The following is a 13,433-nucleotide window of genomic DNA, read 5'->3' on the forward strand; positions in this document are numbered from 1 at the left end:
AGAATACAAAGATAATAACAGCTGAAAAAGCAGGATGAGATGATGAGTTTAAAGGCGTAAGTAATTTTATTATTTATTTGAATTAATATCTTACATGATGAAGCTGGTGGACATTGCCCCAACTTTTATGGAAACTTTCCATTTTCACTAGGAAGAATGCAATCAGAAGGAGGTGAACATGCAAACTACCAATATAATCGCTTCTTCTATACACACACAACCAGAAGTGGTGGGAAGTCTGAGGAGGCGTATGATTCCATTCTATGTACCATGAACAATATATACAAAAGAAATTCAAATTATGAGTGATAGTACTAGTAGTGGCAAACTTGCTGCTCAGGCTTTTCTGACCTATAAGAATAGATGTTTAGTTGAAGGCGGCATCCCAGAGTTTACCAATCCCTTGGCTATGAAGTGCCCGGTTGTTGAAAATCAAACTACCACTAGTACTACTAATGAGGATCATGCCACAGAGAACAAACTTTTCAAAAATTATAATTTTGTTTCAAGTGGGACCGTCCCAAAACACGAAGGAAAATCATACAACCATGACAAAATGACCAAACTAATAAAATGACATGGTGGAAGAGTTAAGAAAAGCCTACCAAAGCATACAAGCACCAAGAAGTACACTATTTTAGCAAATGAGAGTTTATCAACACAGCTAAAGATCAAAGGGGGAATTGGTGGCCGATGCCCCATTTTCTGTACCATTTGTGGATAGGACAAAAAATTCAATAGTACACACCTAATAAACACAACTATAAGAGCTGCCAAAGAGAGAATGAAAGTACTTAAAAAAGCTCATAAGCAGGAGGAGATGACTTTTAATTAAGCACATATGTGGAGGAGCTCCTTAAGGGCATTGCCATTAGATTTGTAAAATCTGAGGTAATCAGAGAATGTACTAGCATGAAAGACATCGATTTTTAAGAGTTATACCAAAATTTTGGAAAAGTTTCCACTTGATGATATTGTGGTAAGAAACTTGATTTCAGAGCAACGAACATTCAGCAACTATTGCCTGGATATTTGGCCATGCAACCTGATGATTTTTGGTTTAGGATTTCAAAAGTAAATTGTGCATCAACTGGAAATCCTTGATTTCCACAGCTAGCCAAATTAATGAAGCTCTTGTTAATTTTACCACACTCAAACTGTGATGTGGAAAGATGTTTCAGTGTCATGGGGCACATTAGGACGCAATATAGAGCTAGTATGTGTCATAAAACACTTGTTAATTTGTTGTCATGTAAAACTAATATGTTTTCATCTTGAAAGAATTTCATTTAGCTTCGATTTTGTATAGATGACAAATTTCGTTTTTGTAAAAGCACAAGTTAACGGAGTACTTACTCGAACGTTTCGATCTCTATCAGAGATCCTTCTCAACTGACTGCGGAGTGTTAATGCAGCTTGGTCATTCTTGACGTCATCTGTTGATGACGTTGTACGCCTCCGGTTGTAGGTTGGAGGTTGTGCGGGGCTCGGCCAGGTGATGTGTCAACAGATGACGTCAAGAATGACCAAGCTGCATTAACACTCCGCAGTCAGTTGAGAAGGATCTCTGATAGAGATCGAAACGTTCGAGTAAGTACTCCGTTAACTTGTGCTTTTACAAAAACGAAATTTGTCATCTATACAAAATCGAAGCTAAATGAAATTCTTTCAAGATTTAAGAGAAAAATATGGTCAAGAAACCATCAACATCGTACGCAAACAGGAAAATATCGCGAAGAAAATTTCACGGCAGAGAAATCACCGGGTATTCTCCCTTCATTGTAAGCGGTTGGACATTACCCCTCCGAGCCTGAAATTATATCGACCGATCAAATCGTCTAAAGCAGAGGAAATAATAAAACATGCAGAAAGACAGCTTTTACGTGAGAGAATAAGAATCACCACCAACAAAATCACACAGTTAGAAGGCAAAAAGAAAGATTTAAATGAGGAAATCGTATCGCTAATTCCCAACGGAGGGGACATCACCAATGTATGTAATCACGTAAACAAAGTGTGTGAAGCGGAATTCTTAAAATGCCGATCACGACAACAAAACAAACTGTTGTGGTGGAAAAACAAAGCAGAAAACGCAGCTAGAGATTTACATCAAGAACAGGATTTATCCGGTAAGATCTTAAGAGAAAAATGGGTGGTAAATCTGTCTAGTAAGTTGGTTAGTGAGGACGAAATATCAGCATTACAAAGGGGATTGAACTATGCGGCGAGCCCACGATCCATGCCCATTGACGATCTCATAGTAGCGGCTGAAAAAGCGGCTGATCTCGTCCCCCTGGAAGAACAAGACACCGTTCGCAGTAAAATTGTAGCTATTGTAAAATCTACCACTCTACCACCTTCAAATTTAACCCCCAAAGAACGAAAGGCCATAAACAACTTGAAGAAAGATAAATCTATTCTTATTCTCCCAGCGGATAAAGGTAGATCTACTGTCATCCTAAATACTAATGATTACAAAGATAAAGTGGGAACCATGGTGAGCGACACTAATGTTTACGAACTGCTAAAACGTAATCCAACACAAAACTATAAACGAAAAGTGGTCAACATCATAGGCAGGTTGTTCAAAGAAAAGAAAATCAACTACAGAGAGAAAGAATGGCTGTTTCCCACGGCTGAAATTGTACCTAGGTTGTATTGTCTTCCGAAGATACATAAACCAAATTGGCCATTAAGACCTATAGTAGATAACATCAACACCGTTTTTTACACCGTTGCACAATTCCTCACCAAAATCCTGGGTCCGCTTGTCGGAAACACAGAACATCATGTAACTTACTCAGGAGAGTTGGCGAGTGAACTAAAAGAAATAATAGTCAAACCAAGTGAAACATTTGTCTCGTTTGACGTAGTATCTCTGTTTACAAAAACACCAGTAGAAGAGGCCCTCAAAGTTGTCGAAAATCGCCTAACAACAGATCCGACACTTCTGGATAGAACTAAACTACATGTGACAGACATAATGGAGCTCCTCGGTTTAATTGTGAACAAAACCTATTTCTCGTTCAATGGTAACATTTATAGGCAAATACAAGGCATTGCTATGGGAAGCCCAATAAGTCCTATATTGGCGAACTTGTATCTAGAGTGGCTCGAACATCAAGCCATAAACACGGCACCCACTAACATCAAGCCTGTGTATTGGAAACGATACGTTGATGATGTATTAGCTATCATCCCCATAGGTACAGTACATACATTTAACACACATCTTAATAACATCGATATAACTGACAATATCAAGTTCACCACAGAATCGATGACAAACAACACAATACCTTTCCTGGACATGCTCATCACACTCAATGACAATGGAACAGTTACCACCTCAGTCTATCGGAAGCCCACTCACACAGACCAATATTTACATTTCAACTCACATCATCCACTCGAACACAAACTGGGGCTTATAAACACGCTTGTGGACAGAGCTGAGAAGGTAGTGGGAGATATGGATTTGAGGAAAGTTGAGATGGATAACATCAAGAAAGCGTTACACAACTGCCAGTATCCAGAGTGGTCCTTCCAGAGAGTTATGGAAAACCGAAAAAGGAAAAAGAACAAAGGACACGAACCACAGAAGGAAAAGATCAAGATGCGAGGTAGCATAGGAATCCCCTATGTAAAAGGAATGGCAGAAAGAATACGACGCACTCTCTCCTATCACAATGTCGGAACCTATTTCCTACCCCAAAATAAAATCAAGAATAGCCTCGTCCACCCAAAAGATAAAATCGAGAAGATGGATACATGTGGAGTAATCTACGAAGTCACCTGCCGCAACTGTCCACAAGTTTATATTGGGGAAACAGGGAGGGCATTACAAACACGAATTAATGATCACAAAAAAGATGTTACAACAAACACGGGGGGAGTAATGACTAGGGCCTCCAGAACATCCACATCTTCGATCATACACAAATCTGCCATTACAGAACATGTCATAAAACACAATCATGTACCGAACTGGGAGGCTACCATCTTAACCAAAGAGCCTAAACGCAAAGACAGACAGATTAGAGAATCATTACATATAAGGAGAAATAAAGAGAAGACCATGAACCGGGACACTGGAGCCCACGAACTCTCGCATTTGTACAATGATTTGATAGACACATCACCTGGCCGAGCCCCGCACAACCTCCAACCTACAACCGGAGGCGTACAACGTCATCAACAGATGACGTCAAGAATGACCAAGCTGCATTAACACTCCGCAGTCAGTTGAGAAGGATCTCTGATAGAGATCGAAACGTTCGAGTAAGTACTCCGTTAACTTGTGCTTTTACAAAAACGAAATTTGTCATCTATAATATGTTTTCAATGATGAAATGTAAAGATGTGCTTACTAACGCAAAGAAAGCAACCAAAAAACAACTTACAGAGCTAAATGCTCAAAGGCACTAAATGTGTTATGTTAATAATGTACATAAGATGAAAGATGAAAATAAAATATTGTATTGTAGCATTTTGAAAAACAGACAATTTATTTTTGTATATCTTTGTTGTGTAACGCGCGTCGCATAACGCGTCGTAATAATATATTTTTTACATAAAAAATCTTCCTATTTTTTGTCAATCCAAGTTGGGAGGTCTGCTTTAACCACCATTGTTATGTTTGTACATTGTTCTATCTGTGACTTTCATTCCTTTGGACACTTATTAGTGTTTTTATTAAATACAATCTTTATTCTATTTATTTCAGCTGTTCTATCCATCTATAAACAGCCCGGACCAGTTTTTTTCTTGAGGAAGTGTGGCGTCTTTGGGATCCACTGTGAGGGATTCTCTAATCAGGTCAATATTTTGTAGGACAAAATAAGAATAAGTATATTGTGGTATTTACTCTTATACATTATATTATACTGCACTACATGGCCTGCATAAGGAAATCAAGGTACACTTTTTGGTGGCTGGACACACAAAGTTTGCCCCTGACTGGTGCTTTGGCCTGTTTAAACAACGATAAAATGTATGCCACAGTTCAAATTAAATGATATTGCAGACACTTGCCGTTCCAGCACCAATACTGTAGTGAATATTCCACAGTTTGTTGGAACAGAAGATGGAGAATCCATTGTACCAACGTATAATTGAAAATCATTTTTGCAGGTTACTTTAAACCAGTAGTTAGGATTAAATCCTTCCACCATCTCAGTTTTTCTTCTAATACCCCTAGTGTCATCACATGCCAAGACTTTGCTGATTCAGAGGAGAAGATTGTAAAACTATTGAAGGTAGTTCCACCACTGGAACTGCCTCAACAATTCAAACCACCCGGCCTTGCAAATAAACGACAGTGGTACTTATATAAGAACATTATAGGCAGTTGTGCGCACAGGACCATAGAGCTGACTTAACATGTCCTATGCCAGGTGGAGAAGAACCTACTGCTATCTAAGCTATATGATCAGGGATCATAGATTGGACTCCAACCTATGGTCTCCAGATCACTACCCTGGCATTCATACCCAAGAATTATCAATGTAATTTAGTATAATGTACAAACTTAGTCAGAGTAGTAGGGCAAGCTGACCAATTACTCTGCTTCTTGACACACTGAGCTGCTACACAGTAGTTACATACAATTATCATTAATTATACCATATTCTATATTAACTTATTTGTAGTATCGAGTTACAAAAATAAGAAGAAGAAAGCTCGAACTTAGTCACCTGCGATAATCCAATAAAGAGGCTGTGCGATACCGTATTTTCAAAGGCGGAAGCGAACTACCGCGATAGCAGCGTTGTCTTTCATACCCACGTAATCCGCCGCTTAAAACTCGGCCCTCTATCGATAATTATACACGGAATTGTTGTGGAGAAATTATACCCGCACACACGCATAATGTTTTTCATGAGCAGTAGTGTATTAAATGTGTATTTTCTGTGCCCGCGGGAAGCCCGCGAAAAATTCCTTCGTTTTGGTACCAAATATACATTTCTACGATTCTTCTAGTGATTTAAAATTAGTTTATCATATTTTTTGATTCACCTTGTGTTCCTGATTCTTGCTGTATTGATTTTTATCATAATAATTGTATAGCCAACCTCAGCAACTTGGAATTTTGTGAGGAAAATGTAAGATTATTTAGGAATGTAAGAGTAAAATGTTAGTAATGTTCTGCACAAGTACATAACACGGATCGATATCATTTAGAGTTTCTATTGTGCTGAGGTTGGGGTTTGGCTCGTGAATGTTGATCCCTGATTAATGGTATTTTGTGGTTAGAAGTTTCTGAGTGTAGAAAGATAAGGAGAGACTTTATTGCTTTGATCTACTTTTATTGGTTTTGTCGAAAAGTGTAAGTTTGAGTATACACTTTGATAATAAGCTGAACTTTAATTTAAATTATCCCTTTGTTACTGAGTTAAACGTTCTAAGATTTACGTAGTATTGTATTTGTATTTTATTGATAGGTTCGAATAACCTACTTGAGATAACCAGTTGGGACACAATAAATCCACTATTAAGTCAATCTGAGTTCACAAGTTTTTTATCAGTTTTGAATATTGAAACAGATGGTGGGACAAAGCAAAAAAAAAACAAGAAATCGACATTGAATATTGATCTTGCAGAATTTACAGAAGATGTTTCTGTTAGCAAGAAAATCAACTGGGATAAAATTATTAAATATGCAGACGGTCTTGAATTTGGCCGTTGTGTTGATGGTGAGTTTCATGTTTTTGTGAATGTAACTTACACACACGCCAATAAATGCATTTCGATCAGAGAAACTAGTTGGAAACTTTACGGTTAAGGGAAGGAAGTGACGAAAACAGAAGACCTATGTAATCTGTCGGTGAACTTTGAAGACATTTTTAAAATACAAAATACAAGATACAAGATAACTTTATTGATATAATCGCACTGTCTGCTGTCTTGTTATTATGCATGTTTAGTACTGTGTATTACATTTTTTATTTGTCAATAGGCACTAGACTGTATTAAAAGGCCAAGTCTGCGCTGGTTCATTGTATATATAGTAACTGTTATATTAATAACTGTTTTTACTTAATAAAATAAATGTAAAAAAATAAACATAAATAAAAAAATATGTTTGAAGACTAAGCTTTGTAGTAAAATTTTTTTTTTTTTCCATTATGCAAACATTGCCTAAAACACCTTTTTGATGTATTTTCTTCGAAAACCCCCAGAATTTTTTATTAGGAGAGCAATTGCTCTCCTCGGAAATTTAGTGCTCTCCTGCTTTTTACTTAAACGAAGGACTGCTCACGAAATTACTTGTTATAGCAACATCGGGACACTTTTGTTTTAAAAGACAAATTGATTGTATAAGTATGGGGTCGCCGCTTGCACCCATCCTTGCTAACTTGTTTACGGGACATAACGAAAAAACGTGGTTAACCAATGAAAACTGTCCGAAAGTGGATTTATATTTAAGATATGTAGACGACACATTTTTCATTAACAACCAACAAGAAACCGAAAGATTCCAACAATTTTTTAACTCTAGACATCCAAATATAAATTTCACGGTTGAAAAGGAACAAAATAATTAGATTAGTTTTTTGGACGTATTAATTACAAGATTGGAAAATGGAAACACCAAAACATTGACATTTAGGAAGAAAACATACACTGGACTTATTCTAAGTTACTTCAGTTTTTGTCCGGGAATTTATAAAACTAGACTGATAAGCACTTTGTTAGATAGAATGTACAAAATTAATAACACATGGCTTGAATGTTTTCAAAAATATATTGTTAACGAATAACTATCCCAAAAGTGTAATTGACAGAGTAATCGTAAAGTACCTGGATAAGAAACACAACAAAGTTCCGGTTCCAAATAATGATGTCGAAAATTTTATTACAAATTACCGTTCATCGGTAATGTGTCTCGTAATACAAAAGAAAAAATAAATATATTATGCAACAAATATTGTATTAATTTAAATATCAATGTGGTGTTTAGTACCACTAAAATTAAAATAAGCAGCTTTTTTAACTACAAAGACCCGATTAGTAATGATCTGAAATCCAACGTTGTATATCAGTTAACATGTGGAGGATGTAATACCTCCTACATTGGGGAAACTTCCCGACATTTTACAACGCGGATAAAAGAGCATTTACATAGAGATAAAAATTTGCACATACAGTATATAAACACTTAATTAAAGATACGAATTGTAAGACACACAGTAACAAAACTTGTTTTAAAATAATTGATAAAGCAAACACGAACTATCAATTACAAATTAAAGAAGCCCTCAAAATCAAATGGAAGAGTCCAGAACTCAACAAACAAGTTCAAAGCTATGCAATTAACTTAAGTATTTAATGCAAAGTAGTAGTAGTAGTTTAGTACGTATTATAATACTACTTATTTATTTACACCTGTTATGCACAAACAAACCTATTTAAACCTCAAATGAAAATGCGTATAGCTCACTTCACTGATGATGTCGTATAAGAATATGACGAAACATGTCTGACATTAACAGTTTTTATGTTGCTTTCAAATTTCGTGTTAATTTTACTTTCTGTTCGGAAGTTTGGCCACATCATTAATGACTTTGCCTCGACTAGTACAGTAACCAAGCAGCCCCTTAGACAGATTGAGAAAGTTAACAAGAAGGTCGCAATAGCAGACGCGGATATCAATTTCTTAAAGAATTGTAAAACGAAGGAGTTGGAAAATACATGGCGTGGTAAATTTGGGCAACTTGGTGTAGAGAGACTTAACATTTTTCAAGACAAAGATAGTAATTATTCGTGGAAACACTCTGATTCTGCAATTCAACGTCTCGTTAGAACAGTGTCTGATGCTGTAAAAATCAGGCTGCATTGCTGGATTTCGGAATTACAAAATAATTAACAACATCCCAAATACCAAAGTCGTTCCGTTTAGAGCCAACCGGTTCAATGTCCTCTTCAGCAATGCAGCAGCTGTCTTCTACCACCGACATCACTTAAGAGACCTGTTCCTGAATGGTTGGGTGAAGGCAGAAAATAAGCTCCTTCAAACTGTTTTGGCTGACACTCAATGTGAACAGCTCCTAGCTGGCGTACAAGCCCTAGGCATTCTTCATAAACAACTGACTGAGCCATTTTGGAAGCTAACAGAAGATAAACATGTACATATTCTCCAACTTGGACAGACAGGATATCTACAATAAGCTAGGGGACTGGAGTAAGGATGCTACGCCACTGCTAGACAAACATTTGTCTTGTGTCTTTACTGTCAGTGATTCAGATGTCAGAGTGGAAACCGTGAAGGATGCTGTGTTTGATGAGTTGTACATCAACCAAAATGACGAATTTAATGAGTTGACCAAACAAGTTCTTCAAACACAGTGTACCCATTTACAGGTTCTATTTAAGAGAAGACATGCCGAGCAACTTGAGGGAGGACAGTATAGTGGAGAGATGCCTGGCCAATTATGGCAAGAAACAAAGGACATAAAAAAGGCCAATAAAATTGGTGAGAATGACTTGGGCTACTGGGCTCACATAATGGAAAGGGCACGCACCATCTTTGGGGGTAATGGCTGCAGAAGGAAAGATGGCCTTTTGTAGGAATTTCACAAGCCAGTATTTACGAGATCTACAGTAGAATGACCCCATGAAATTCAATACTGTTATGAAGAGAATTGGAAAAGTTACAAACAAATGGGCAAAGCATTATACCAATAGGACAAAACAAAACCTCAAGCAGAAAACAGATGCCATGCTGTCAGCTAAGGCACTTCATGACAAACAAAGACAAAGACGAGAAAAACTGACAAGACAAAGATATCTATATATCAGAAAAATGGGAGAGTGCAGGTCATCAGAAGACATTAATAAACTAATGGACAGTCAAAACTCAAAGACATCTAAACTGGAAGCTCTCAGGAAACATATAACCTATTTAAATTAAAGTGTAAATACAGCCTGACAAAGCAGTGTCCAATTTCCCTGAAAACAGGACTTGCATTCAGTACACCACAAGAGAGGGATTCTGTAGAAAAGCTGAAGTCAACCTTGAATGCTCTAATTAAGTTCATAGTTTCCAAAGCTACAGTCCCAATCACACAATGATGACCAAGACGATAACAGCAGTGATGAGAGGACAGATGAAAGCGATGAAACAGATGATGATGATTCAACAAATATTTTGCATCAAAGTTGTAATATAAAATTAACTTTTTATATGCGGTCGTCGGTCATTAATTATGTAAATTTAATATTTTATTATTTTATACTCATTTAAATTCCAGATCATCTAGCTTTGCTTACCATACAACACATTAAAACATTTCCAATGTTGCCAAATTTGGTACAGATCGGACAATTAATGAATAAGATATTGAATTTACGAATATTAATTAGGCAAATTTCCTATTTTTTTGGTGGAAAATTACTCTAATTAATTAAAAAATATAATTAGAGATATATTTTCAACTCTGAACAATGTGGCTTTGTGTCAAATGTATGTGTTCTAAATTTGGTTAAATTTAGATCAGGAAAAGTGGAGTTATTGAACAAAAACCATTTTTGTCATTTTTTCAGTGTTGCGGATGGCAGATTTTGCTACAATCAATTATTTTGAAATTTATTTCTTGTACAGCTCTCAAAATAGTAAGAAAATGGGTTTTGAGAATGATTACTCACAAATTTTTATTATAACTTAAATATGCATTTTTAGTGCATATAGCCATATAATTTAGCCTTTTCTGTACCATTTTCGTATACGAAATCGCCTTATTTTGGTCATCTTTAATTAGTCATAACTCTGCAATGGGTTGACCAATCCTGACCATTCAACCACCAAAATGTTTCCTTTTTCATGGTCTTGCAGTAGAACTTATAATTAAAATGATATAAAACATTTTGAAAAAAGTACACTAGCCCTACTATTAGTATAATAGTAGGGCTAAATAGTGCAAATATATTTGTCCCTGCTGCATGTTTTATTATGACATGTTCTAAATCATTTTTTGGTTACAGGTGTTTTTATCAACATTTTGAATTTTTTTTAATTTAATTGTGAAATACTGCTGTTTTTTGACATAGGATATGTCGCATAAGATTTTTCAATCCATGGGATGTAATACTAATACCAATCATTCTTGTATTATTTTAAATTTTGAATACAGATATGATTTTAATGGTGAAAAACACTGGCAAAGTAAGTTCCCCAGTATGCCATGCATTTCCAAAAAGGAATGAGTACAGTTCAGAATGTCCAACATTTCTGGAGTAATGCTACCAAGTAAAGTTCAGGCAAAAATAAAATGAGCACAGTCTAAGGCAATTGGTCATCACAAGACTGACACTAACAGTGTATAAACCAAGCAGATTGGACAAACAAAGTTCACATAGGGCAGGGTGTGATGATTAGTCTAGCAATGACATTATAATCTATGAGTTGAATGTGCTAATCCCAGATAAACATGTACAGCCATATCACTGAAGATGAAAAAACACAATATCATGATGAACTGTGTTTATTTTGTGAATTCACATCTTCCTAGTAAACTTCTTTTTGTACTTAAGGAAAATTGCCAAGGATAACCATAAGCGAATTCATTCTCACTATCCATCTCAAAGGTAGAAATCCAGTTCACAAAATAAACATAAGTCACAGGATGCTCTACATACAAAAAGTCTATGGGAGTGGAGTTGTTTTGTCACATGAGAAAAATCCTAACATCTGATAGGATTTGAACTCAGGACCTTGGGATATTATCCACCAAGCTCCGATTATGAGAGTTCATCACAGTTCTGGCAATCCCTTGGTGTTCTGCAAACCTTGTTTTTCCTATGCAACAAATTTATTTTTCATCTTTTCTATTTAAATTTTAATGTCATTTTTATTAGATCTGTTCTTTTTTCCATGTGCCACTATCTTTTCTTGTTCCTCTGTAATAAAGTTGATAGGAAATTATTGGTAGGAAACTACTGCTTCGTTGACAGATGATTATTTTAATTTATTCTTATATAGCTCATTACACTTAAAATCTCAATGTACTGTACAGTACCAAAAAGTGCATTATGAAAGTGTCGTATCACAGCCACATAGTTGTTCTATAGCTAGTTGTTCAGATTTGTCCATAAATATGTTGAAAATGACTTGGGGTAGAGAAGATTCTGTGTTTGTAAAAATAGTCATAGCATTTGTTTGGTACAACTACAAGTAATGTCTTCTAATGACGTTCATGTGTAACAAGGATTAGCAATTATTCAACTAAATAGTTAAATAATACAATTTTTTTAGCTGTTAATCATGCTCTGCCCTATGCTTTGTTTTAAATCTATGACAATCACTTTATTTTTGCCTCAACTTAACTTGCCTAGCATAGTACTAGGCGACGGTTTTAGCATACTTACCTTTTTGGAAACACAGTATCCTATAAACAGTCCAAAATTTTACATTGGCAATCAACTATTTATTTAACTTTAAAAATGTAACAATATGGTATTATTTGAAATTTGATGAGCAAACAAAATTTGTAAAGGAAGAATAGTCCTTAAATAATGTGAACTTCTTTGTAATTCATGTCAATGATTGAGAAACATTTTGGAGAAGTAGGTTTGAGAGACATTGCAATTGAGTTGGGAGTTGTTGCTCACGTTTGTTCTGAGCGGCCATCTTTACATCCAAAGTATGTATATAAAGTAAATTGTTATGTTGCAAAGATAGCAGTTGGCTGCTTCTAAACACCATAAATGATGAAGATGTCAAGTCCTCTAATGTCATTAACTGCCAATTGGAGTCTATAAGGTTTGACAACCTACAGTAAAGTATAATATCATAATGACATAACTTCTGCTTATTTTGTACAAGTCAACTGGTATTTATTTAGTGCTTGTATAACAAAGTACAGCAGTTAGCACATTGGTGCTTTATTGCTGCATACTATACCATACCTATTCAGATGACACCCAGTTATATGTTAGTTAGAATAATAAAGTACCAGGCATGCCCAATACCAATGTCACCATATGAGATGAATCCTTTCCGTTGAAGAAAAATACAAGACCTTTTCCAGGTAATCAACTGTCACCAAATTAATATTTCATTTCAGTGTCAATAAGAAGAGGGCATCACATCCAAGACAATCAACATGCATTATAAACATCTTTTCAACAAAGCTTTCCTACTCCCATCAAACAATTCAAACCATATGGTCTTTTTGTTCAAGATGGTGTCTGCTGCCATACAAATTTGAAAATAAAACAAATTGGATTCAAGAAATGAAGATATCCAATTACAGTGACAACATTAAAATAATAGTCATTTAAAAAAAAAAAAAAAATTATCGGAGAGAGTTTGTATTACTACCATCAAAATGAAAGAACACTATTAGTACTATACAGTAGACAACTCATTTATGGTACCTTCATTATAAATTACTGCAGCATTAATTTACATATTGACCAGGCATGGTAGAAGT

At 35.6% G+C, this 13,433-nt stretch overlaps 1 protein-coding gene across 1 annotated transcript; it reads left to right on the forward strand.

The window, feature by feature from the left end:
• Positions 1–1,657: 1,657 nt before the first annotated feature.
• Positions 1,658–6,975, forward strand: LOC140061219 (uncharacterized). The gene is made up of 4 exons (XM_072107729.1): positions 1,658–3,206; positions 5,134–5,352; positions 6,444–6,695; positions 6,959–6,975. Exons 1-4 carry the CDS (start codon positions 1,658–1,660, stop codon positions 6,973–6,975), a joined length of 2,037 nt encoding a protein of 678 aa, XP_071963830.1.
• Positions 6,976–13,433: the final 6,458 nt, after the last annotated feature.

This window comes from Antedon mediterranea, chromosome 10 (genome assembly GCF_964355755.1).
Source record: "Antedon mediterranea chromosome 10, ecAntMedi1.1, whole genome shotgun sequence".
In the NCBI taxonomy this organism is placed as follows: domain Eukaryota; kingdom Metazoa; phylum Echinodermata; class Crinoidea; order Comatulida; family Antedonidae; genus Antedon; species Antedon mediterranea.